The sequence below is a fragment of the Myripristis murdjan genome, chromosome 14 (genome assembly GCF_902150065.1).
Source record: "Myripristis murdjan chromosome 14, fMyrMur1.1, whole genome shotgun sequence".
Lineage (NCBI taxonomy): Eukaryota > Metazoa > Chordata > Actinopteri > Holocentriformes > Holocentridae > Myripristis > Myripristis murdjan.
Window position 1 is genome coordinate 701,437 of NC_043993.1, and position 26,150 is coordinate 727,586.

A 26,150-nucleotide genomic window follows, 5' to 3' on the forward strand; every position below is an offset into this window, starting at 1 on the left:
TTACTTGAGGTGATCATGTCTTATTTTAAGTGTAATGAGATATTTTGACTACAAATAAGACATTTTTGACTTGAAATAAGACAAATAATCTTGGTAAGATTTTGCGTTTTTGCAGTGTTCTACTTCTACTGCAGTCAGATACCAGCAGAGGAACAGTACTTTTACTTCTATTGTAGTCAAATACCAGCAGAGGAACAGTACTCGAGTAGTAATTTGCAGTACTCACTAGTGATAGGCTAGGATTCAAATCCCACTGCTCACAGAAATCAGCTAACATGGCGGCAATTTCAGACTGGATAATAGAATGGAAACGCAACAGTCATTTAGCGCACTAATTTTGAGCCAGTCATAGTGTACCTTTGACCCTTTAATGCGCCGCTCTGGGCTTTAACCCCTTAACAGGTCACAGATGGAGTGTGCAAAAATGGTCAGTGAGCTGTTATATAAAGACATTTCACAATTGATGACAATAATAATGACAAGATGCCAGTTTTTTCATTTCTTTGTAAAATAATTTTCAATAAACTTAATTTATTCACAAACTGATTTTGAAATTGCCATCATTTTTTAAACACATACAATAAAAAACAATTCTAAAAGACAAGAGATGGCCTGCTCTGAGTGTCTCAACTAGCATCTTTACACAACTGGTTTTCAATGAAAGGAAGATGGCCGCTGTGTGGTTTGACTATATTACAGTGTGCCATCCAAATACAGTGGTCTCTTCCATTTTGGAATTTTGTATTTTTTCATCTTCTTCTTTTTTTCCCTTTTTTAATGCCATCAAATACAGTGCATTCATTACCATTATCAACACGTCTCGCTCTTTTCTCAGATCTCTGAGTCATATAGATTAGAAATATCAAGAAAAAACAGCAGAAAAGAATGAACAGAATGACTAAGATTTAACAGCTACAGTACACAATTCCATTTCGTCTCCATAGTTGTAATTTCCTTTTTTGTTTGCTTTACAGAATAGAATGTGTTATTTTAAGGCTTATGCTGAATTTTATGGACTAATCAACAGAATACAAACAGGTATGATATGGGGAGGGGTGGGGAGGAGTCGCGGGAGGTGGGGGTGAGTGGCACACCACTTGACAGCATCAGTCCTACTTTCTGTTGGTTGATGCACACAAATTCAAATTCAAACTGTAATTTTTGCATTGTTTTTGTTTGTTTTAACCAAGAAGAAGATGAATTGGTGTTGCATAACATTTTATAACATTAAATTTCTAATTTGAATCCTGAATCCTTCATGGGTCACCTCACAACATAGGCTCATGAAATATATTCATTTCAAAACATCATGGTTGTCAGTCTTAATGTTGACATTTTCCCTAGTGAAGTTGATTCATGCTCATCTTGTTTCAAATTAAATCTGTCAGGAGCGCCATAGCCTGCTCCTGTCAATATTTTTTAGTTGTTTTTGTTTTTTAAGCATGAGTAAAGACATCAAGTGGCCCCCCACGCCCCCCTGCCTCCAAAACCCCATTTCTTCCACTTGTAAATGTGAACAAACTGAGCTAAGCACAGACAGTCAAATTTCATTATCAGGGCTACCACAACATTTTAAATTTAGGTTATTTTTCCATACGAGTCACATTTTGTGCATTTTGTTGGCACTTCACGGAACTGTGAGCGCCTCCCGCCAGCGTTTTCTAATTGAAAGTTAAAGGCTAACAACCTGCTTGCAACAAGCTGAACTCGCTGGGCAGGCCTGTCTTTACAAAAAAGAACAGTAACATTTAAATTCAAAATGTTGGAGTGTCCCGTCAAATCAGATGAGATGAGAGACGAGCTTTAAGCAGAACCTCCGACCCTCCACCTTCAACAGCTGCACACAGATCTGTGACAATATTGAGCCACATAAAACCAATTTCATCTTTTTTAAAAATGCCATCTTTTTGGCAAGTTTAACAAGAAAAGTTTAAATCCCTGTCCTGCCCTCAAGCAAATCATTTTTAAGCTCCAACTTTGAGCAGCAATTTTCATAAATCCTTGGTGTTCATGAAAAATAAACGGAGGTCACTTTGGCCTTCCATTTAAAACACACACACACACACACACACACACACACACACACACACACACACACACACACACACACACACACACACACACAAAAACTAAAATAAATAAATAAAAAATAAAAGCATCACCAAATCTAGTGTGTGTGATCATGGAGGGATTCTGGAGGGGCTGATTAAGACTGGTCTGTCTCAGATCCTGTGGATCGACCAGCTCCATGTCAGTCCACAAGTTCAAAACTCGACTCCCCCAGATTTTCACTTGACTTGCTTGACACCCCAGCCTCCTTTTGTCCTAGCCCCGGTTCGCTAAAATAAATATCTTAGCACCCAGATCAATTCTGTGCAGGAGAACTGATATTTAGTTTGTTACTGTCTTCACGCACTTAGCACAACATGGGCAGCACATCTCAGGTTCTTCATTTAACCAAAAAATGACATGTTAGCATAATTAGTATTACTCATCATAACTCATGCACTGCTAAATTGTCATTGTGTGGCTAGCAGGGGAACTCTGATAATAATAAGCAATGATGCAAAGCATGTCAGGGCAGCTGGAAGCGCCACATGATGAAAAAGAACTAGAGATGCACAGTCTATCAGTGGCCAAAATATTATCCTGTGATAAATTAGAAAATTATTGCTTTTGTTCCGATAATGGAATTTCAATTGATCATATGGGGCATTTCCTTACAACACCTGTGGCTCTTCTGTGGCTCAGTACAGTCACATTTTAGCCAAAAACATTCAAGACAAACTTTTTTTCTTCTCCTGTTAATGTATCAAATATCTGTTTTGACTGACAATGTTTGACTGTCATTTTGACACTGTTAAAAAAAAAAAAGAGGAATATAGGAGTGCTTTTTCAACAGAACAGTGCACCTTGGATCTTCTTTTAGTTTGCCGGTCACATCCTTCACAACGTTTAATTAAAAAGGAGACCAACTTAACCACACTTGCCAGTAGACACCGTTATTTTGAATATGCACTTCATGTTGACCTGTATAGTGCAACATGTTTCATGTGTTTAATCTGATAAGAACTGCATCTCTGCCTGTTGGTATATATTTGATGAGGAATGTCAGTAAAAACTGGCCTTTTTATGAACTACAGTTTGTTTACAAAAACTGTATTGACAGTGGGAAATTAAACTGGTCGATGTAAAATGTTATGCCTATATCGTCCTCTTCATATTTTTACAAATGCAGAGGAATGTTATCCAATCATGTCAGCTACAACAAACAGATCAATCTGTTCCTTTTATTCTATTTTATGTAAAGCACTTTGTAACTTTGTTTGCGCTCGATAAATAAAAGTATAATTATTATTATTGTTGTTGGTTATCTGCCCTGAAATCCCATATGGTTGCATCGCTGAAAATACCAATTAAAATTAAAAATGTCCCCTTATCATATCACCTTTTGACAATTTGTACCTAGTTGCATGTTGGCCTGGTCTAAGATCTCAGGGCTAGGACACTTCTAGGAAACCAGGACCTGGTTGGTGCACTCGCACGCGCGCGCGCACGCACACACACACACACACACACACACACACACACACACACGAAATGAGCTGGCACTTCCAGCATTCTGATTTCATTCAGGAGCATGTTTTTTTCAGCTACTGGTAGTGGAATGTGTGAACACTCAGATGGAACAACAGCATCAGTGGCTACCTGCCCTCAGTGTTGTCTTCCAGGGCCGCAACATACTTCAACACTAACCCAAAGTATAAGTCTTATTGCATCCTCATTACCATGCCGAGCTGTGTTTGTTGTTTGCTGTTTGTCTTGTTGTGTGTGTGGTTTATATTCAACGGCATTGGACAACACAGCTGTGGCAGCACAGCAATGGCCTAAAAGCACTACAGCAACAGTGGTCATGGTGGGTGCTGCCATTGTACTTTTTGTGAAAGGAGAAGAGAAACAATATGCAATGAATAAATAAATATATAAATTAATTTAATAAACCTATAATAAAAAATTGTGACCTCTAGAGCATTAACAAGCGGTGGGGCGTTAGTTTTCAGCACAAAACTGAACTCAATTGACTGGCAATTTCGCTGCCATGGCAAAAAAATTGATAGCCCCAACAAATGTCCATACCAAACACTGGAAAGAACTGGTCATTACTGTAACATTCCATTTTGTATATGGGTGCAGGATGACCAGCTACCCTTATGTTCTGTGTGGTGCAATACTGAACATTCAAACTTAGTGCTATGATATTTGGTTTCGTGTCCTGGAGTCTGTGTGATGGTGATATTTGACTTGTTAAAGTGCATGGTAACCCTATGGCTTTGTAATCTCACAATTCATTTAATTTTTGAGACATAACAATAAAATAAAATCTTAAAAAGTGAAGAAAAAACATAATGCCTAGCGCTAGGTCAAACCTGTCTCCCCAAAAGTCTCCCTGGAATTCAGAAATTCTAAATGCATGGATTACATGTTTTTTCACATGGATGCAGTTGGTTCAAAACTACCTGTGTGACCTTCATTCTTAGGGTCAAGAAGTTTTTTCAGGTTAAATGTTGTTTTAGGGTTACCTGTCACTTTAAAGTAACTGTAGGAGCCACATATTTGATTTGTGCTGAAATGTAATATTCCTCTGAGCATTAGGGGCATTAGAGGCTGGCCACAGGACATTTAAGTTCATGCCAATAATTTGAGGCGTTCCTAATTGGAAGTAAACATCTTTTTTCACTGTGCACAAATAGTGTTTTATGGCTGTATTTGATTAAATCTTGTGTTGAATACTTATTGGAAGTGGTGGACACTATGGAGCAGCCTTAAAAGGACAATGGTGACAAAAAATAAATGTCTGGTAACGACTGAATATCTGGGCAGCCAGTAGCGGCTAAATTTTATAACATTTTCACTATAGTAGTATTTCATGAGCCAGGTCACAGACTATACTGATCTGTGATACTTGGCATGGTTTTTGTGGCATGGTGATTGTAGTGTAGCGTTAAGGGTAACATTGCAGTATGGTGACGGCCCTATTAGACTGTAATGTGATGCAGATCGACTCAGCAGCAATGTGTTGGAAGCTCCCTTGGACACCTGGATGCCAATAACCAGTGATGTTGAAGAGATACCTTGACAGTCCTTTTTTTTTTTTTTTTTTAACTTTCCAGTCACATTATGGGAAAATACTGCAACAGAGCCTCAGCTACCTTAAAAATGGCTTGTTACTTTGCAGCTAGTAACACGTAATGGTTTTAATCAGGAATGCTGACAAAGCTAAAGATAATGCTGTTTAGGGGTAACTGAAGGACAGATGCAGAAATGATTTCCCTCTAATATGACAAATACTTTGGGGGAAAAAAAAGTCAAACTGGAATTCAAAATGTCAAGGTTTCCTCTAAATGTGGGGTGCAAGGGCAACCAACAATATTTTCTAAAAGATCCTTACTTAAAAAAAAAAAAATCATCTTTCAAACAGCAAGTAGTCTTACAAAAAAGCAGCCAGGAGGATTCCAAGTGTGATGTCACAGCGCTGAGTCGAACATTATCGGTGGTAGTCAGATCATCACTGTTGTCGTCAATCAGCCTCAGTTTATTCCAGCTCATCCAATGAGAGAAGGTGTTGTTCCTGAGAGCCCTGCTGATTGGTGGCGAGGAGTCCCGGGGCCCAGGGGTTAGAGCATTAGAGCAATGGTAGTAGAGGGAGAAGGAGGGGTTAGGATTTAAAAAAAAACAAACAAAAAAAACAAAAACAAAAACAGCCTTCCATTTACAAATATGTCAGTTTTCTTCTATCAAGTTCAAGTCTAGTTCTGTACAATCCCTCTCAAACACCGCCTGCTGTGCCGCCTCGCGCTCATCAGGGTCCTCCTCCTCTCCTTCATCATCATCGTCCTCCCCGCCCTCTTCATCGCTCTCGCTCAGCGGGCCGATACTGGTCCTGCCCAGGCCCTCAGCTGGGGAGCAGGAGCCTCTGAAATCCCCCAGGAAGGGCTCCAGGCCCATGCAAACGTCCCCACCGCAGGCCAGCCTGCCTCCGCCTCGCTCCAAACACTGGGGGTCAATGCTGCGGGTCTAGAGGACAACAAACACAAGAGAAGGGTGGGTAGACACAGAGGATTAAGAAACGAGAACGCAAATACTGGAAGTTTAACATTTCCCCCCTAATATTTTGCTGAATGGGGACCATTTTGCCTTCAGTTGAGTGTTTGTCACTGTTTTGGCCACAGCATCCATGACGATGTCACTGTTCTGTTGATGCCTCCAAATCAACTCCCAGACAAGTTTTCAGCTTGTTTGAGAGCTCAGCATTGCAATTTTTACATACTTTATCCACAGCTTACCAGTCATAATGCAAGTCTTACACCTATTCCTAACAGAAAGTGATGTGAGCAAGCAAAAGGAGGGTAGGCAAGAAAAAATAACCAGTAGTTTCAGTGAAGATGTCAAAACTTGCAGCGAGCACCGTTGCTTTTGGTTAAAAACTCCGTGACTTTGCCTTTATGCCGGCAAAATGTGGTAGTGTAGTGAATCTCTTCGACTCACTACACTAGGCTCCACCACTGGAAACTGCAGTGAGGTGGAGAAAACTGCAGTGAGGTGGAGAAAACTGCAGTGAGGTGGAGAAAACTGCAGTGAGCTGAGGCTGGAAACTGCAGTGAACTGCCTCTGTTATTCCTGCTGCAAGACAAGTTGAAACTTGCAACCACTTGCAAAAGAATGTACACTGATGAGACTAGGCAAGATGGTGTATTGTTTCCATGGCGATGACTCTCTGTACTTCTGTTTTAGCCACCAGCTTTTCAGGCTTGTTTTGTAGTTGGATATAATTTGTAGCATCTTTAAATATGAATGAGAACAGTGATAGTGTGTTACTTGCAACAGCTGCGTTTCTAGGATTAATGAAAAGGCAAAAACATTACAAAATGGGGTTGTCAAGAATTTGGAGCTTCCATGGGTGCTTCAACAAAATACTATACTATGGTTTATGCAAATTTGCAAATTTTATGCCATGAACTGGAGACAGGAGATCTCCCCTTAATATTTGCCAATTACTCCCATCTATTCCCAGAGCAGTTCTGTCATTGTAACAGACTTGACAGCCGATTTCCCTACAAGCTCATTGGCTGTTCAAACAGGTGACAGGTGCCTTACATTCCAGCTAAAGCCAGCCACTGACAACTTGACCTTGTTTGACATTGGAAGCCTATTTTTCCCCCCTTCTAATTCACTTTCCTTGGGATTGCTGCAGTCTGTGTATTAGCAGATGCTATTACAAAACAAACAGAAAAATAGTGTTTGGGACTTACCTGTGTCATCTTGGTGAAGTCGAGGACGGGCCGGGCACAGGGCCTGTCAGGGTCGCGACGCCTCTTCAGGCCCGGTTTGAGCAGAAGCAGGTCGCAGGGCTGGGAGTGGCAGCGTGGCAGCTGGGGTGGCAGGGCGCGGCGCAGGGACGATGGCGTGCTGCAGGCCGAGGAGGGTGAGGCGGGCACTGGGGCGCCCATGGCTGCTCCCACTGTGGCAGAACAGCCCGGTGGAGGCACCACCGTTTGGCTCGGCACAGGTGGTGGAGGCAGGAAGGTAGAGGCTGCCGAGTCTCTGATGAGCACTGGGGAGAGGGAGAAACGCCTCTGGGGAGGGGGTGGTGGGTGCAGGGGGGAGGGGGAGGAGGAGCAGGAGGATGGGGAGGGGAAGAAGCAGCAGCAGGCTCCTCCACCCCCTGCCGCCTCGCTGGGATCCCAGGGGAAGCTCCAGGGCAGCGGGGAGTCAGGAGACAGCGCCAGACTGAAGAAGGTTGGGCTGGACGAGGAGTGGAGTGAGGAGTTCAGGGAGGAGCTGGGGGCTCGGAGAGGACAGGGACCACCCCCTGTGGCACCTCCTCCCATGCCACCTCCACCTGCCATATTACCACCACTTGCGGCCCCTGCTCCCCCTGCTCCCCCCACCCCTCCATGGCACTGCTGGCGACTGACGGGAGTCCAGACCCGTGAGGCGCTCGGCCGCCATGTGTAGCGGCAGCGCGACAGGTCCTCTGGCACCGACAGCGATCGGCAGTGGCGCTTGGGCGGTGGGGGAGGGGGTGGAGGAGGTCCAGGGCCAGGGGGAGCCGCTGCTCCAGGGAGGGACAGCTCGGACGCTGAGGTGCTAGGTGCCAGGGGCCGGTGCTGCTGGGGGTGAGGTGGAGGAAGCTCCAGAGGGTCCCCCCCTTCCTGGAGGCGAGCATCTGCGGGCACCAAGGGCACAGGCCCGGGGGGGAAGCTAGAGCTCAGCAACCCCCCCTGCAGGCCAGACTTGGAGGGAGGGCACAGCTGCCAGTAGCTGCTCTCTGAGATGGAATCAGAAAAAAGTTTTAGAATTAGGAGCATATACACAAAACCAGTCAGCGTCAAGGCTGAATTATGCTTCCGCGTAGGAAGAGCGGACGGAGGTTGTGCGGAGCTTACGGAGGTTGTGCGACCGCCGCAGGGCCTTGCCGCGCGCCTCCCAAAAATTGTAACTACGCGGACCCCACGCAGCCCCACAAGAGCTGTGATTGGCCCGCAGAATTACATCATTTCCGGTATTTCGTTGCAACCGGCATCACATTCTGTTGTGCCAGCCGGCAGCGCCATTTTACAACAACTGTTGTGTCGTTGGTTGTGTTTGCAAACTTGGACTTGGATAAACGTTGCAAAATGCTGGATCTTGCCGAAGAACGCCTGGCCGAGGAGGTGCGCAAGTACCCGCACCTAATGACTCGTCTTCTCGCCATTACAAAGACATACAGATGGCGAATAATTCATGGCGGGAGATAGCTGAAAACACTGGGCTGCAGAGTGCGGAGGAGAGCGCTAAAAAGTGGAAGAACCTCCGGGACAAGTACGTCCGTCTTCGGCGAAAGATGGTGTCTGCAAGCGGTTCAGCGGGCGGAAAGACGGTCCCAGCACTTGTTTTTCTGTCCTGGCTAGCGCCGCACATCAAACACAGGGAAACGTCTTCGAACTACGAAGCCCAGGTAAATAAGTGCATTTTGTGGTGTGTCTGCTTGCCTAAAAAAAAAATGCGTTCTACCGTTTAATGTTGAGACGGCAAATGTTCCGTCTTTATTTGTACTGTTTGTGTTTTGATAGCAAGCATGGACACGAACCAATTATCTGTTTTCTATTTTCTACAGCCCTCGACTGCAGACCCACAGTCCCTCCAGCCATCGCCGTCGCCGTCGTGTGTGGCTCCAGTTCTCCAGCCCATCTGCCTCCCCAGCCACAGAGCGCCAGCAGTCCCCTCTGTCCCGGCGGGGAAAAAAGCGGAAAAGCAGAAGCCAGGACCAGGACGACTGGTTCGTCAGCCAGATGAAGCAGCTAGAGGGACGAAAGATGGAGGTCCAGAAAGCACTGGAGAGCACGGATGAGTACTCGCGCTTTGGGCAGACTATTGCAGACATGCTGAGGAGGATTGACGACGACAGAACGGGTGCAACCATGTTTGAGGTGTACAACTTGATGTACGAGCATACACAGAGATACCCAAAGAAGTGAACACTGACTGGACTAAACTTGTTTATGCGCAAGCTGTAAATAGTTTTGTGTTGCTAACTTTTATTTTATTTATAATTTATTGTGTGTGTGTGGTCCTTGCTGTAGCACTACTTGCCATTTTCTAAAAATAAAAACACGGTTTTGTGCAAACAATGACTCTTTATTTCGCAAGGTAATACAAAAAATGTATATATATGACAACAGCATTTATGTGAAATGGTGGCAGGATAGATTTAAAATTGTCCAAGTCTCCCTCGGGACACAATGTCATCCTGCCATGGCACAGCGCCTTGTGCCGTCTGGAAGAACTGCACCAGGTCGCTGCGCAGAGCCAGTGCTGCTCTTGTCAACCTGGCCCTGGACATCTCTGCCGGCGGGATGGGGTCCAGGTTTGTACTGCCAGCTACCTCTTTGCGCCACTCGCCCGGCTGTACTGTCCCAGCACAGTCGGTGTCAGTGAAATTTGGTGGCACATAGCGGCTCTCCGGCGTGTCCACCTCATCGGTGTAGGTGAGGTAATTGTGCAAGACAACACATGCCTTCACCACATTTACCGCCTTGTCGGGGAGCACCTCCAGCGACCTCCCCAAAATCGTCCAGCGAGCAGCCATGATACCAAAAGTGTTCTCAATGATGCGCCTGGCTCTGGAAAGGCGGTAGTTAAAAATCAGCTTGCCGGTATCCAGATTTGAGCCTGTCAGATAACAACACAAGGTTAGCATTTCAAGCGGCATATATATATATATATATATATATATATATATATATATATATATATAACACATATATAAACGGTGCAGGACAACTTGCAAGATATTAATTACACATACCAGGAAAGGGACGCATGATGTTCACGTGCAGTGGGAACGCAGCATCAGCAACAATCAGGTGGGGAGCCAGGATGTTGGTGCCGGGCAGGTGTGCTGGCGGGGGCAGATTCAGCTTGTGCCCCAGGAGCATGTCTCCGAACGTGCTGTGTTGGAAAATGCCGCCGTCGCTCTCCCTTCCATACCCGCCAATGTCGATCATGGTGAATCGATATCAAGCATCACATGTCGCCATGAGAACGATGGAGTGCGAGCCTTTGTAATTGAAGTTATAGGAGCCAAATATGTTGTGTCAAATTTAGTTGTTATTCCTTGTATATACTGTGGGTGTCGCTGTGCTGTCATTGTGCACAGGTGTATATAGGTAGTGATGTCACTGTTGTCGGCAGGTGTTTGGCCCGGAAGGGCAAATGGTTTTTGACCGCGAGAGCGCGAACATGCTTGAGTGCGTTTTTTGTTTTGTAATAGAGATGGACTGTGACACTGTTATCGTGCACTAGAAATAAATTGTCTGTTACGTTGCATCCGAAGAACAGCGTGCGGACATTCTTACTGATAACACAGCAAGCAGCAGCAAATGCGCGTCAACCACAGGTTTTCCTGGTCAATCACCTCAGTAGCCAAGCAATAGGCTTGGCTCCTTCAACAGAAGTAGTCGCTGCCGGCGTGTGGTGGTGCGCGGATGTTAACATGTTTCCCGTCCAGGCTTCCCACACAGTTCGGAAAATTCCACAACCGCCAAAAATCCGCCGCTATGGCTTCCCACTGGCTCGTTGTCGGACACGGCAGGAATTCCGGTTGTAGCGCCGTCCACAGCGCCTTGCACACCTCTGAAACAATGCCCGACACCGTGCTGGCAGCGAGCTTGTAGCTTGCCGCTACAGCCTGCTGGCTTCCACCCGAGGCTAGAATCCGGAGGGTCACGGCCAGCCTTTGTGCAGCGTCGACAGGCATGTTGTGTGTGCTCTGGTGTTGAAGCAACGGCTGCACACGTCGAAGGAGGTCGTCGAATCTGCTCGCCGACATGCGGAAATATTTGAAGTGCATCTCCGCATCTATTTCGCGCAGCGGCCGAACCAGAGCAACATATTCACCCGAAGTCTGCCTCGAGCGATTCAGCGGGCGGACTGACCATCGGCGCCGTTGCCTCTCTCTCCTTCTTCGCCGTCTCATTTCCAGCATCAGCATCTGTTGCTCGATGTAAATCAGCTCCAGCTCCAGCAGCAATCTTTCTCTCTCTGTGGCCATGTCTTCGGTTTGAGACTGCGGTTCACAACTGCTGCTCTCTTTTAAAAATGGCGCTGCTGGCACAACAACAGGAAGCGCAGCGACCATACGTCACAGGGTGGGCGGAGAATTGCTCTGTGTGTTTCGCAGAGGTATGTTGGACACACACGCGTTGCGTAGGAAATGCGTGGCTCGCACAACCTCCGTCCGCTCTTCCTGCGCGGAAGCATAATTCAGCCTTCAGACATGGTGGAATGTTTCAGTCAGACCGGGCCCCTGCAGACTGTGTTTGTACTGTTATGATGATGAACTGATTAATTTAATCATAATATTATTCATAAAATTAGCAATATGTTACTATCAGTAAATTTAACCTCCAATTTTAAAGACTATAATGACTTTATTGTTTCAATTACTTACATTTTTGCTGTCATTTAGTCTGTTATCCAGATCAGCTGTGTCACCGATTGTACAGGTTATTATTTGCGTGTTTTTTTTTTTTTTTTTTTTTTTTACATAAACATCCAGATACACTCTTCAGGGAGGAAAGAGTAAAGCAAAAACATCTCTTATTAGAGCTGCTCAATTAATCGAATTTTAATCGTGATTACGATTTTGGCTCCAGACGACCTCAAAATTCATATAATCGAGGAAAAATGATTTTGTCAGTTTCCGTTCTGAGATGCACATGTGCAACTCAACCGCTACTTCCCCGCCCCCACGTGTGTGGAGAGTGGAGAGGGTGAGGAGAGTGGAGAGGGTGAGGCTGAGCAGCGTCGCTTGGTTGATAAAAAAGGTAGATATGGACATATATGGACAAAATCTTGTTTGAATAAAAAAGCCACCGGTTGGCATCAGGCGGGCCAGGCGCAGCACCAGACTGATGCCAACCGGCACCGCGCCCACCCGGTCAGGTCTGCCGGATCTGACAGGTGAGCGGCGCACACAGACTGTCATATATACCTTTCATCATAAATCAACTTTTGTTTATACGCGGCTGCAGCAGCACCATGGACAGCGACACAGACAACATGGTTGATTATTGACTGTGCAATGCGGCCATTCGCCGGTAATCGCGCTCGTGCCGCCCCCCACGTGACATGAAACAATGACGCCCCGGGCAGCTGCCCGCTTCGCCCATGCCTAAAACCGCTACTGTACTTCATTAGTGTGGGAACATTTTGGATTCCAAACATGTTCAATAAATGCTGTTCCAAATTCAAAGACATGATCGTGTAAATAATCGTGATTTCAATATTGACCAAAATAGTCGTGATTATGATTTTTTCCATAATCGAGCAGCCCTATCTCTTATATGCTCCCTCTGTTTGGGGTTCACTGCAAAAATGAAAACAGCTGGTGTCTTTCACTTTTTTCCCTCCTTTCTTATCCAAATGGTTAGGTTAAGTTACATTACCTAGTATGTTTTTAAAACCATCACAGTTTCTTTGGTCACTTGTTATTAGAGTTCTCATATTCTGCCCGAACCCGACCCTACCCGACATTTTCGGGTAGGGTCGGGCCTAAAATGCATATGAATTGGTTGGGTAGGGTAGGGCTTCGGGTTCTGGTTCTGTGTTTTACTGGCATGAAGCAGACGGAGAGAGAGAGGGAGAAGAATGGGGATAACAGTTTAGTGCTAAATTAAACCATTTTGTGCAGAATTACAGTAACTTTATTAACTTAGCATGCTTTATGAACAACTAAACATGTGAAGCTGCCTTTCGCCAACTATTAGGCAACTATCAACAAACATTTTGATATCGCTGAGAGGCTAAGACGAGGGAATTTGACCTGCTTGACTCGCTGGCTGGCTGTCAATAAAGCGATGACCCGATGCTGCATTTCAAACCTTTATTGTTAAAAACTGTGAACCAAACAACATTTAAAATCATTGGCAATGCGGTCGGCAAAATGTGAGCCTCCCCCGGTCACCCCCTCTCCCCAGCTCATTCAAAAAAAAAAAAAAAAAACCCTCTCCAACCAGCTGATTTCACTACTGAGGTGAGTCGGTGACGCTCCCCATTCATAAAGTGACTATCAATAATAAACCTGGCACCAACAGCAACTAGTCTATTATGTCTGTTCTCTCACTGCTACTAGAATTTGAGCCACCGGCGCTGCTAAATAATGGTTAATTTGGCGATCTTTTTTTCCCCTCTCCTTTCTTTTTTTTTCGGGCTTTGTCGGGCTGTCGCGCCTAAAGTTCGGCTAATTAGTAGGGTCGGGTAGGGTAGGGCCTCGGGCTGGCCTAGTCGGGCCGGTTAGGGTAGGGTCTTAATTTTCAGGCCCGATGAGAACTCTACTTGTTATTCACGTGTAAGAAATGGTAGAAACACTGAAGTACTCACCAGGCATCAAGCCATCTGGGGGCCAGCACTCTGTTAGGTTTTTAGGGTCCAGCAGGGACTGAGGAAAGACACACAAACACATGCACATGAAAACTGAGTAACTTACACACTAGTCCAGTCAGTCACTGAAGCTGATACAGTGTAGGAATGGCTCATATTTGGATACTCATAACATGATGACATGGGAACCTGCTGTAAACCAGTGGCCAGGTCAATTTAATGCTTTGTAAGACTTATTCAAGATACATTTTATTTAAATTTAAGACTGACTTTTGAGAAATTCAAGCACTGCAGGTAAGTGTAAAGGTAAGCACCATACAGTCTCATGCTGAGGTCAGTTTCAGGTAGAAATACAGTTTGATACTAACTACATCATTCTAACAGAATATTGTAGATTAGATAGCAAGCAGCTTCTAGAGTTAATCTAACCAGGACTTTTTTCTTTTTTGCACAGAAGAACTTGAGACAGGTATGTCCGATTTTTTGTGGATTTCTCTGTACAGATGCTTAGGCAAATGGTCTAGTACCTTGTGTACATATAAATGTACATGTGGGTGAGTGAAAAGTGGGTTGAGCTTCATCAACAGCAGGCACTTTCCCAACAGTAACAGTAATTTGGTAGCAACAGTAACACTAACCCTAACCCAATCAGTATAAAGACAGTGTAAAGGTGAGAGTTTTGTAACTTCAGAAAAGCATTTGATCTCAACTAATTTTTTGACAATATATTAAAAGAAGGATAAATGAAATTTGAATAACAGGTTGTGGAAATTAAGACCTTATAAATTCAATGGACACTAGGGCTGGGCAATTGATCAAATTTTATTTTCAATTAAGAGTTTGTCTTCTGGCGATCATTGATTGGAAAAACAAAATAATCAAGATAAAAAAGTAATTGTGCTGCATTCCGTTTCACAACAATGTTCTTATTTTGTCTCATGTTGTAAATTCAGTACACCCCTTTCCTCTGAAGCAGTGCACTTTCCCCCTTCCCTAAAAGCCCAGACACACCGTTAGCCAGGTTGTGACACGTTTAGTTCAGCTCAAACCAAGATGACACAAACAGAGCCCAATGAGGAACAACAACAAAACATTAGGCCACATCTGCAGTGTCAAGGAGTTTTAGTGGTTTCAATAGCTTTACGGTGGCTTTGCTACTATTAAAACAATGACAAGTTAAAAAAATGAAAAACATGATGTTTCCAAAGTCAAGGATCATGTTAAATAATCATGATCTCAGTATTTACTGAAAAAAGCTTGACCTTCGTGAATTTTTGCCATAATCAAGCAGTCCTAGTATCTGGTGAAAAGGAAACTGGAGATGTCTTTTCCCTTGGAGTCTGAGTATCTGTAGGTGGTACTTTTTTTTCTTCATCAGTTCAGTAATGGTGGCTGTAACTGCTCATGCAAAACTAGCAAGTTCTTCCATTTATTATTCCTAACAAGTCAGAGATACTTACAAAGGAATTCTAATTTTGGCATTTCCGATCCTTATCAACGTTAATATTCTGTTGGTCTTTTTTGTGGCTTTTTTTGTTTTGTTTTTGGTTTGATACCTGCGATGTTAGCAATGCCACTTTGCTCCTAGCAGGACACTGACCTCACACAGGCACCCCTTTGATCCTGCCCTTCTTTTCAACAACTTGTATTCATTTGTGACTTTTAGGAGCAGCTCAGCCTCCTCCTCTGTCCATATAAACCACTCAGTCTTGTTTTGATCAGTCCACTCCCTTTTCTCCTCAGTTTTGGACGTTGTTATGATGTTTTGAGGCAGATTTGCTCTTGCATTTGTAGCTAAACTGTTTTGTGTGTGTTTTTGTGTGGACAGAGATTTGCAATTTTTTTTAAACAGATAATTAAAAATGTGTTTAAAAAAAAAAAAAAAAGTGTATCCATGTGGATATGGCCTTCTGGTATTACGCCGCCTTACCAGATAGAAGTCCCCTGGGTAAGCAGGGTTGCCTTCCAGAGTCTGCTTCCTCAGGCCCTCCACCAGCAGTGTGACCACAGCATGGTGGCAGGGGGTGGGGGAGACAGGGGAGGGTGGGAGGGAGGAGGCTGAGAGAGGAGGAAAAAACGGGAAGGAGAGGGGAGGAGGGGGGAAAGGAAGAGGAGGTGGGAGGGGTGAAATACGTCCTTCTATGTGTTGGTCCGTTTGGTCCGTTTGGTCTGTTTGAGAGGAAGGGGGCGGGGCTAGGGGGTGGTGGCTCCTCCTCCTTTCCACCTCAGGGCCAGATAGCCCCGCCAACTCTCACAAGGACATTGTCAATCAGTTGTTGCCGCCGGCAACTCACCTGAGGAAGGAGGGACACATAGCTAAGTACTGATTCAGATACATTTAAAGGGACAGTTCACCCCTAAACTGAAACTCCATCATCATCTGTTTATCACCTCCTTGACAGTAGAGACTCAGGAGAGCTTTCTGTTTTCATACAACCAGACGTGGATCTATAAGTTAAAATATCCACAAAAGTCCTCCATAGAGTTTGTGCAGCATTATCCAGGTCTCATTAAGGGTGTTTTCACACATACAGTGTTTAGGGGTGTTTTCACACATACAGTGTTCAGGGGTGTTTTCACACATACAGTGTTTAGATCGACCTAACTGTCTAGGCCGGCCTAATTGGTGCAGTGCGGGTAGTGTGAACACAACTAGCCGCACCCTAGGTCGACCTAAACGTCCCGAGGTCGCCTCGTTTTCAAAGTCGAATGTTACAACTTCCCGACACTGAACGATTGCCAAAAGCAGTAACGTTCGGCAGTGGCGGTTCTGCCTATGTTGCTGCCCTAAGCGAAATTACCGGCTTGCGCCCTTTCATTTTACTACTCCAACCCACGCATCAGTCGGCCGCGGCACCACCATCGGCATCAGGCGAGCCGGCCGCGGCACTGGCCGGCATCAGGCCGCTCACCTGTCAGATCCGGCAGACCTGACGGGGTGGGCGTGGTTCCGGCTGGTGCCGCAGCCGGTCCACCTGATGTCGACCGGTGTTGGCCAGTGCCGGTGAATAAAACAATCTTGTTTTATTCAAACAAGATTTTGTCCATATAAAAAGTATTTTTCCAAAAAAGGGTCTTGAAAAAGAGGGGTCGTCTTAAAATCAGGGTCGTCTAGAAAACTGGTTATTTTTTTTTTTCCTCTCGTGCGCCTCCAAGTAGACTGCGCCCTGGGCGGTTGCCCACACTGCCCACAGCAAAAACCGTCCCTGACGTTAGGCATATCAGACGGCGTTGCTGTTGAGTCTCCATCGTTCACATGTGTTCTGTTTAGGCTACATCTTGAGGCTTCATTTCAACCTTCTTTTCTGGATGGAATGGTGATACACACGCCATTTCCGTCTGGTTGCCATGGATACATGACGCTCCATTCTGTAGAACTAGACTTGGTACGGCGATAAAAAGCATATGTGAAACCGAGCCGCTCCAGTTGAAAATTGATACATTGTACATTGGGTCGACCCAAATATGTCACTGGGTCGACCCAAAAATGTGTGAAAACACCCTAAGTTACACTTTCACTCAGGAATGGAAAAGGTCCACTTTGGAAGTAAACCTTATTACAATAAACCTTCATACTTCCACATATCTAAATCTTGTGTGATCACATTCAAACCTTGTGAGAAAATGCAAATGAATCCGTGACAGTAGACCTGTCGCGATATGTGATAAGTCAGTTAATTGCACGGTAAATTTAAATGAAGTCGGTAACTTTTCTGACCGTGATGAATTGCCACATTCATGCGTGTTTGTTTTCCTCGTCTCTCTCCACCAAAGAGACCAGACGACAAGAGCGTTCACTGTAGAGCATCGTCTGTCAGCGAGGTGAGCTGCTTCATTAGCGGAATGAACGGAGGGAACGCTCTTGTCAGTGTCTTTGTCTCTGTGAGGGGGCGGGGCCATGGGCCACACACACACACACACACACACACACAGAGTGCAATCCTTGTGAGGTAGAGACGCGGCGGAGAAAAGAGCAAGCGAGAGCAACATGGAACTTCTTCCAAAACCAAACCAACAGCCCCCGTGTGGGAATTTTTTGGATTCAAAGCAAATGAGAGAGGGGAGCCCAGTCACCTGGACGAGCCGAAGTGCCACGTTTGTTTTAAAACTATCCAAACTAAAAGAGGGAATACGAGCAACTAAAGCACAGCCACCCCGCACAGTTTTCCCAGTTACGACAAAAAAAAAAACACAAGCCAAGACCCCCCAAAACAGGCGACAATAGTGGAGGTGTTTCAGCGACAGACCAAATATAAAGTGCAAAATGGTGCACACTTATTACTCTGTTACAACAGATATGTGGTCAAGCTCAAACATGAGCCATTACATGAGCTTGACCACACACTATATAAGTGCTGACTGGACCCTGCACTCCAAGTGTTTGGTTGTTTTGGTTGTGTGTAGTTTTTTGAGTGTTTTTTTTTTCTTAATAGAGAAAAAGTCTATTTTTTTATATTGTTTTTGGTTGTTTTTATTCAAGTGCAATTTTGGATAAGAGACTGAGAGTCCATTTCATCGTTTTTGGTTGTTTTTTTTTTTTTTCATTACAGTGCACTCTTTATTATCAGGGACTGTTGGTCAATTTTTTTGTATTCATAAGGTCTCTATTTATTTATTTTGGTATTTTTACATGTTATTTATTTTGGATATTTAAATTTTCTTGTTTTATGCGTCATTATGCCTTTATTATCATAACATAAGTTTAAAGAATGGTCTGAAAATGTCAAAATTACAACAATAATAAAAATAGTCTTAAAAGCACAACATTATGCAATATTATCACTTATCGCAATAATTTCTGACTAAATTAGTTAACATGTATTTCTTGAGTCAGCTGAGTATTCTTCCAAGTGGTAGCCTGCAACTATGGGTGGAGCACTGAACCTTAAAAAAAAAAAAAAAAAAAAAAAAAAAAAAAAAAAAAAAAACGACACAACACCCCTGCAAAGTTCTCTCCATGGATGTTTGGACTTCCACAGCAACTAAGAGTTACCTGACTGTGAGTATTCATTACATTTTCAACTGGGAGATGAAAATTGCAGTGTTACAAACACATCCATGGTATAAGAGCCATACAAACACACACTGAGCTGATGAATTAATGAGCATACTGAAAGTATTTTGGTTTATTTTAAAAGGCCCCATGTTGTACACTTTTCCAGGGTTTTATTTTAACTGTTGATCTCCCTGCAAGATGTATTTGTGGTTTTGAGTACCTGTGGTCTGCTAAATATAAGCTGTGTCCCAATTCAGGGTCTGCATCCTTTGAAGTCCGGGTCCTCCGAAGCTGGCGGCCTTCAGAGGACGTGTCCTCCCCGTCAACCAAATGGGACGGTCTAGCCTTCGGACTATTTCCTGGTCGCGTAACCGTCGTTACCATGACAACAAACTCCGGAGACAGAAAGATAACATTTCTTTCCGTCAGACAAGACAGAACAGTAAAGAAAGGGGTTTTGGTTTAACATATATGGCGTTGGATGTTCAAATGAGTAAAAACCAAATATTTTATAATAGTGAAATCTGAATATTTACATATACTAGATGCCGCCGTGGCCATTTCAGTTAACTTTTTCAACTGAGCAACAGCACACAAAGCATCTTGGGATACGGGAGCCCAAGAAAGATAGTCGCGGTGCATCCTCTGAATCGGCTACCAACAGCTGAAAAGGAGGACGCATTTGAAATGCGAATTTGAAGGACCCTTGGATTTGGATGAATTGGGACAGGCCTTCGCGCAGTGTTGTGACGTAACTGGCCTTCAAATGCGGACTTCGACGGATGCAGACCCTGAATTGGGACACAGTCTTAGTTTCACAGCTCCTCTCTCTTGCCTTTCTCCCAGAGCTCTGGCAGCACGGTTCATTTAGCCAATCAGATGAGAGAATCAGCACCTCTCCACTGATTGGCTGTTTTCTGAGTGACATATAGTCGGGCCAATCACAGGCAAGTAAGTGAAACCTACGCTGCCCAACGGTACTCAGTCTCCTTGCATCCGTCTATGGCACAACAATGTTTCTTCGACATGTTGCTAACTTGGTACCTTGTTACCTGGGGAGCAGAGGCAAGCTGGCTAATTTAAGTGGGCGGAGTAGCCTTATGTGTGACATCACAGAAAGGAGGAAGTGCTGTTCGCTCATCTTAAAGGGAGAGTTTCAAAGAACAGGCTGTGTGCAATTCTCCGTTTATCACTGGTTTAATGCATGGGACAGTATTTATGTGGCCCTGAGACCTTCCCTCTCATGAAAAAAAAAAACAATGAAAATTGTGTTTTTCATGCCATGGTGCTTTTAAATAATCTAAGCACCACTTTGCGTTTGAACAAATATTTGTTGATTTCATATTGTGCCAAATCTCTGAGTGAAAAAGTTATTTTTTCTAAATAAAACAAAATAGAGACATTAGAAATGTTTTTTTTTCTCCCTGATGTGCAAAACAAACCAAACCCAAACTGAAACCATGATCCCAAAACCACAATACAAATTGAACCGTGGGTTACCTGCAACCACAAAATGGTTCAGCAGTGGGCATTCCTGGCAGCATCTCAGGCTAAATCCCAGCACAAGGTGTTTTCCTTGCAAGGTTTTAACTGTGTGAGTTTTGAGTATGAGGAAGTGTGAGGGTTTATTCTGCTATGTACTAGCAAAGTGCCGTGAATTGCAAATTCACTTTAAAAACTTTTGAGCAATTCAGTGGGTCTGGGGTTTGCCCAATTCAACTAACAATTACAATTCACATATGACAGGTGCTTTTATCAAAAGTGATGTTCATGTGAGATTTTTATACACCACAAGCAAAGATATACAGTTGAAACCAGAAGTTTACATACACTGTATAAAAAGACACATAACCTTTTTTTTCTCACTGTCCAACCTTAAATCAGACTAAACTTTTTGTGTTTTAGGTCAGTTAGGATTACCAAAATTATTTCTATTTGCTAAATGCCAGAATAACGAGAGAGAGGATTCTTTTCTTTCTTTCTTTAAAGTCACAAGTTTACATACATCTCCTTAATATTTGGTAGCATTTCCTTTAAACTGTATGACTTAGGTCAAATGTTTTGGGTATCCTTCCACAAGCTTCTCACAATAGTTTGCTGGAATTTTGGCCCACTCCTCCTGACAGTGTAACTGAGTCAAGTTTGTAGGCGACCTAGCTCGCATACGCCTTTTCAGCTCTGCCCACAAATTTTCTATGGGACTGAGATTAGGGCTTTGTGATGGTCTCTCCACAACATTGACTTTGTTGTCCTTAAGCCACTTTGTAACCAATTTGGCAGTATGCTTTGGGTGGCTAATGACACTCTCTTACCGGCTTCAGCCAGCATCTTCATAAGGTCTTTTGCTTTTGTTCTGGGGTTGATATGCACATTGCAGTATGATGGCTGGACATTCCCAGGGTGTTTATACTTGCGTATAATTGTTTGAACAGATGAACGTGGCACCTTCAGGCATCATGAAATTGTACCCAAGGATGAACCAGACTTGTGGAGGTCCACCATTCTCTTCCTGATATCTTGGCAGATCACACAAGGAAGCAGTGTGTTTGAGGTGTGCCTTAAAATACATCCATAGGTGTGCCTCCAATTAACTCAAATGTTGTCAATTAACCTATCAAAAGCTTCCAAAGCCATGACATCATCATCTGGGCTTTCCCAAATTGTTTAAAGGCAAAGTAATCTTAGTGTATATAAACTTCTGACTTTGAAGAAAGTAATAAAATTACTCATTATTATCATTATTCTGGCATTTAGCAAATAGAAATCATTTTGGTATACATGGCTGACCTAATACAGGAAAAATTTAGTCTGATTGAAGGTCAGACAGTGAGAAAAAAAAGGTTATGTGTCTTTTTATACAGTGTATGTAATCTTCTGGTTTCAACTGTATTCAAGGGAGAACAACAACATCAAAAATAAATAATAATAATAAATAAAGCTCTGGTTCTGGTCCAAAGGACAGAGGCGTTACAAGGCGGTACTACAAGTTAGCGCAAGGAGGGAATACATAGAATGCATAAAGTGCATAGAGGAAGGAAGAATGCATGGAGGCAACATTTTTTGGTTTGTTTTGGTTTTTGTTTTTTTGTTTTTTAAAAAAACTTGGGAAACTATACCAGAGCCAGAGCGATCATGCCATGTTAGCAGACACTGGCTAAAAGTCTGTTTGTTAAAATCAGCCTGACTTCACTGAATCATTTGTCCCCGTTTTTTTATCGGGTGTTTGGCAACACAGTGCTCTTCTTGTATTTGTTCTGAGCCCTTTCACCAACAAACTGACTCGGCAGAAACAGCACAAAGTGTAAACACTGAACAACTTTTTGCTTCAATTTGCTGCTGTCTGTTGTGAATCAGGCCTGCAGTTGATGACCTCATCAAATTCTACTTTGCAATGGGATTTAGTAATCCTGCTGATTTTAGCCTAGAATCACATTTTTGCTTTCTTCTGACTCGGCCCAAGTCATGGCAATGTCTTTCAAAGTATGAATGCTGATGATAATATTTTGATTTTGAAGCCAAAATAAAATTCCTACTTACATAGGAATTTTATTTTGGCTTCACCAGTCCTTATCAATTTTAATATTCTGTTACTCTTTTTTGGGCTTTTACAAATAATGACAACAGCTTGAGAATTCTGGGAAACACCAGCCACTGTGACACCTCTCTCTTTCTCTCTCTCTCTCTCTCTCTCAAAAAGAGTAAGAACTCACAGCAACAACATTTTTGCCCTGTTATGGTAGCTGTGTGTTCTTGCAGTGCATTTTGCAGTCACTAATGTAAATTGTAAACACTAATGTAATGTAAACCCATAGTATACTACTGATTTTTTTTTCTATATTTAACCAGAAAATTATTTATTTCCATGCATGGGTGTGACATCAGTTTTATAATTTTTCCAGCATAACCACTAAGAGGGCCTGTAATCCTCTTGTTGTCACATGGGAACCCTCCAGAAACAGACTTGCTGTGGCCTCAAATGACCCACAGTATTACTCCGCAGAGTAAGGGTGTCCTCCAATCACACTGCTCCCTCAAGGTGAATCATACCAAGAAAATAACACTACAAAAAAACACTATAAAAATGTAAAAATGCTAATACTACATTTTAAATAGATGTTTAGAATCCAATGTGGACAGAGTTAAAAATAACAACAATTTTAGAACCAGAACCAAACTTTAGGCTAAAATTAGGACCACAACAAGCACAAATAATTTAGGCAATCAAGAAAATAACCCCTGATGATTGCTTGTGAACAATAAGGTTCACAGGGGACACACAGTTCACCATCAGCAGCAGTGGTAGGGTCAAAGGTCCTGATGTAACTTCCTGAAGACAAAGGCTTACGACTGTAAACCTAATTTAACCTGGTGATTGTGAAACTGACTCAAAACTCACTCTATTCACTTGTACCAACAATGGACTGAGGGACCACAGGTTTTTTTTTTTTTTTTTTTGCCATCACAGAGCATTTATTATGATAAAGCAATGGTCTGAACACTAGTCCAGTGCTTGCTTTGTACTGGGAATCTGTACCAGTGCTGCCAGGCTTAGTTATTCCAACCCAACTCGACCAACCACAGCAAAAAACCCATGCCTTGGATAATGAAGACTTTTGCATAAAACCATCCACCTAGTGGTTAAATAAATGCAATGCAACTGAGGCAATATTGAACAGTACATGGCATCTCCCTTGCTGTGTTTAGATTTAGAGTAAAAATGCGAATAAACAAAATAAAATAAAATAAAATAAATAAAATTCTAGACAAATCCTCCACCACAGTAGGGCTGAACAGTATATACTGTTATCATATTGTTATCTAGATATGAACATTCAAGGCAGTCATATCCCAAAAGGAAATGATATGGATGATAACAAATTTAGGGTTAACCTAAGACAGTGATTGGTCTGTTCTGTTCAAAGGTATACATTGTGAAGCAACTGCATTCTCTATGTTTTGCTTAATTGCTTAATTTTGCTTAATGATTGATTTTCACTGTTGCTACACTTTAAAATAAGTGTGCATCCATAGTCATATTGCCTATCGTATTGCTATCCAGATATTTGGCATAAATATTGAGGGCTGAAATTTTGTCTGTATCGTGCAGCCCGACACCACAGCCATGTATGCTAAAATACTTAGTGCACAGAACTTATAGGCCTGTTATGTATATATTTACATGCCTAATATTAATATCTCAAAAGGTAACAATATGAATGATATCAAATTTAGGGTCAGGGTTAGCCTAAGACGGTGATTTATCTAAGTAACTTCACTTTCTACATCCAGTTGGTCTTATTATGCTGTTTTTAAAGAATGCTTAATTTTCACAGTTGCTACACAAAATATTGTTGAAGCACTGTGTCGAAGTAGAGGTTGCAGGGAATGTTTGATTACTTTTTTAAAAATTATTTATTTATTTTAATGCCGCATAAGACAGTGAAAGTTCTGTTCTGATTTAAGAAATATTCTGTAAAGCTACTGCATTTTCTACATCAATTTTTTTTCACAGTTGCTTTTTCACGTCACATTTTTTGACTTAACAATCCCAGAAAGTGTGAACGTTCATCGTATCACTGTCGAGATATTGGGCATAAATATCGAGGTATTGTCCATATCATGACGCCCTAATTAGGAACACATAATGTGTTATTCCCCGTGTGTTTCCTTTATCATTTTGGCAGTTTGGCAACAAATTTTGTTTTTGATCATAATCCGCCCCCTTCTTCACTTGAGCGCGACTGGTATGGATTTTTTTTTCTTTTTTTTTCTCTTTTTTCGACTAATTTTGACTATTCCCCTGTCTAACGAATGCTTGGGGAGTTGTGGTTGACTCGTCAGACCTTTTTCCCAGCGGTGTCCATTGTGCAGCTGCTGGATGAGCACAGCCGCCCCGTGCACCTCGCAAGGTGCCACTGCACCATGTGATGCCGGACTGAGGCCGCTCCAAAGCAAATCGGTGCTAGCTTGTGGCTAGCGGTATCCACTGATTTCAATGAGGTATGCTAACAAAGCTATATTGCGGTTGCCCAATTTAGCAAAAATACTGGAAAACCGTGGTGTACATGCACCAAGACCTATGTGAATAAGAAATGACAGCCCAAATTTAGAATGATAAAGCAAACCAACCACGCTAGCCTAGCCAACTTAGCGTTCACTTGTAGCTCAACCATCACTTAACAGCACATCACCACCTAGCATACTATAAATAATACCTATCATCTCGTTATTACTTTCAAGGTCGGCCCAGTATTTCCCCGTTTTATTTTCTTATAAAAATGCTGGAACAATATGCTGACACCCTGACAGCCGAGGAAACGCCACAGGGGTTTTACAGTTAAGTGAGCCAAGCTGGGCAGCCGGGCAACATCCAGCAGGCTAGCATCGGCTAATGCTAGCTAACTGACCTGCCCAGTGTTAGCTAGCATAGCAGCCCTACATCAACATTACAACTTACCCTGCGGTGGTTTCACAAACATCCCGAAAAAAGCGACTGGCTACTGTCGTCTCCTGACCGCTTCACGCCTACAACCCGCTAGTATTAAACGACTATTTGGGAGCAGGCTGGGTGTCAGGGTTACATTCATTGAGCCTGTGGTTACAACGTTAATACTAATAATAATAGTGGTCGCCTCGGTCGGCCTGTTTGGACACCGAGTGGAGCGGCGTGTTAAAAACACGGCGGGCCATGCAGAGTGGGATGCTGAAAGCATTCGGAGGGGCTGGGATGTTTTCCGCTACAGACAGAAGAACGATTAGCATTCATTTTGTTAATTCTCAGCAAAATGACATCCTTACCTTAACGACCAAAACCTCCAGCTAATGAGGGTTAACCGGCTATAATGGATAAACCAATTTGGAGTTGAGCGGCTGGCAGACGGCGTCGGTACAGAGTGTGCGTCTCAGATGTATTGACCTAGTATTAAAAAAAGCATAACACCGTGCCGACTGCCTGTCACAATATTGTCAGACTGACAAACGAAGAAACGCCGACAGTGAATTAAATCCCAAATTTAACTGGGCAGAGCGCACGTCACCGTGTGCGAGACACAAAAGCATCGCGTATACAAAATCACATCTCAATATCGCCTATTTAAAATGAAAGAATCAGCGTCCACACACCCGTGAGCGATAGGAATTCATAAATAACATTTACAGTGCCAGGCAGGGAGGAGGGGCGGCGGGCCACGATGAAGAAAATCAGTTGGGTATTTTTTTTTTATTATTATAT

The 26,150-nt window shown here is 43.2% G+C and overlaps 1 protein-coding gene across 2 annotated transcripts; it reads right to left on the minus strand.

Moving 5' to 3' along the window:
* Positions 1-570: 570 nt before the first annotated feature.
* On the minus strand, positions 571-26,071 carry fam53c (family with sequence similarity 53 member C). 2 transcript variants are annotated; one of them, XM_030068691.1, is made up of 5 exons: positions 25,718-26,071; positions 15,854-16,217; positions 13,924-13,981; positions 7,311-8,329; positions 571-6,075 (listed from the first exon to the last, which is right to left on the minus strand). In XM_030068691.1, the coding sequence occupies exons 3-5, from the start codon at positions 13,928-13,930 to the stop codon at positions 5,782-5,784; spliced, it is 1,320 nt and encodes a 439-aa protein (XP_029924551.1). In that variant the 5' UTR covers positions 13,931-13,981; positions 15,854-16,217; positions 25,718-26,071; the 3' UTR covers positions 571-5,781. The 2 variants fall into 2 exon arrangements, with proteins under 2 accessions (XP_029924551.1, XP_029924553.1); XM_030068693.1 differs by lacking the exon at positions 25,718-26,071 and adding an exon at positions 25,377-25,649.
* Between the last annotated feature and the right edge of the window lie 79 nt (positions 26,072-26,150).

Excerpts from the sequence above, each read along its gene's own strand:
- fam53c (XM_030068691.1), bottom strand. Across the intron at positions 6,076-7,310 it reads ACTTCACCAAGATGACACAG|ACCCGCAGCATTGACCCCCA; the intron begins GTAAGTCCCAAA and ends GTTGTCCTCTAG.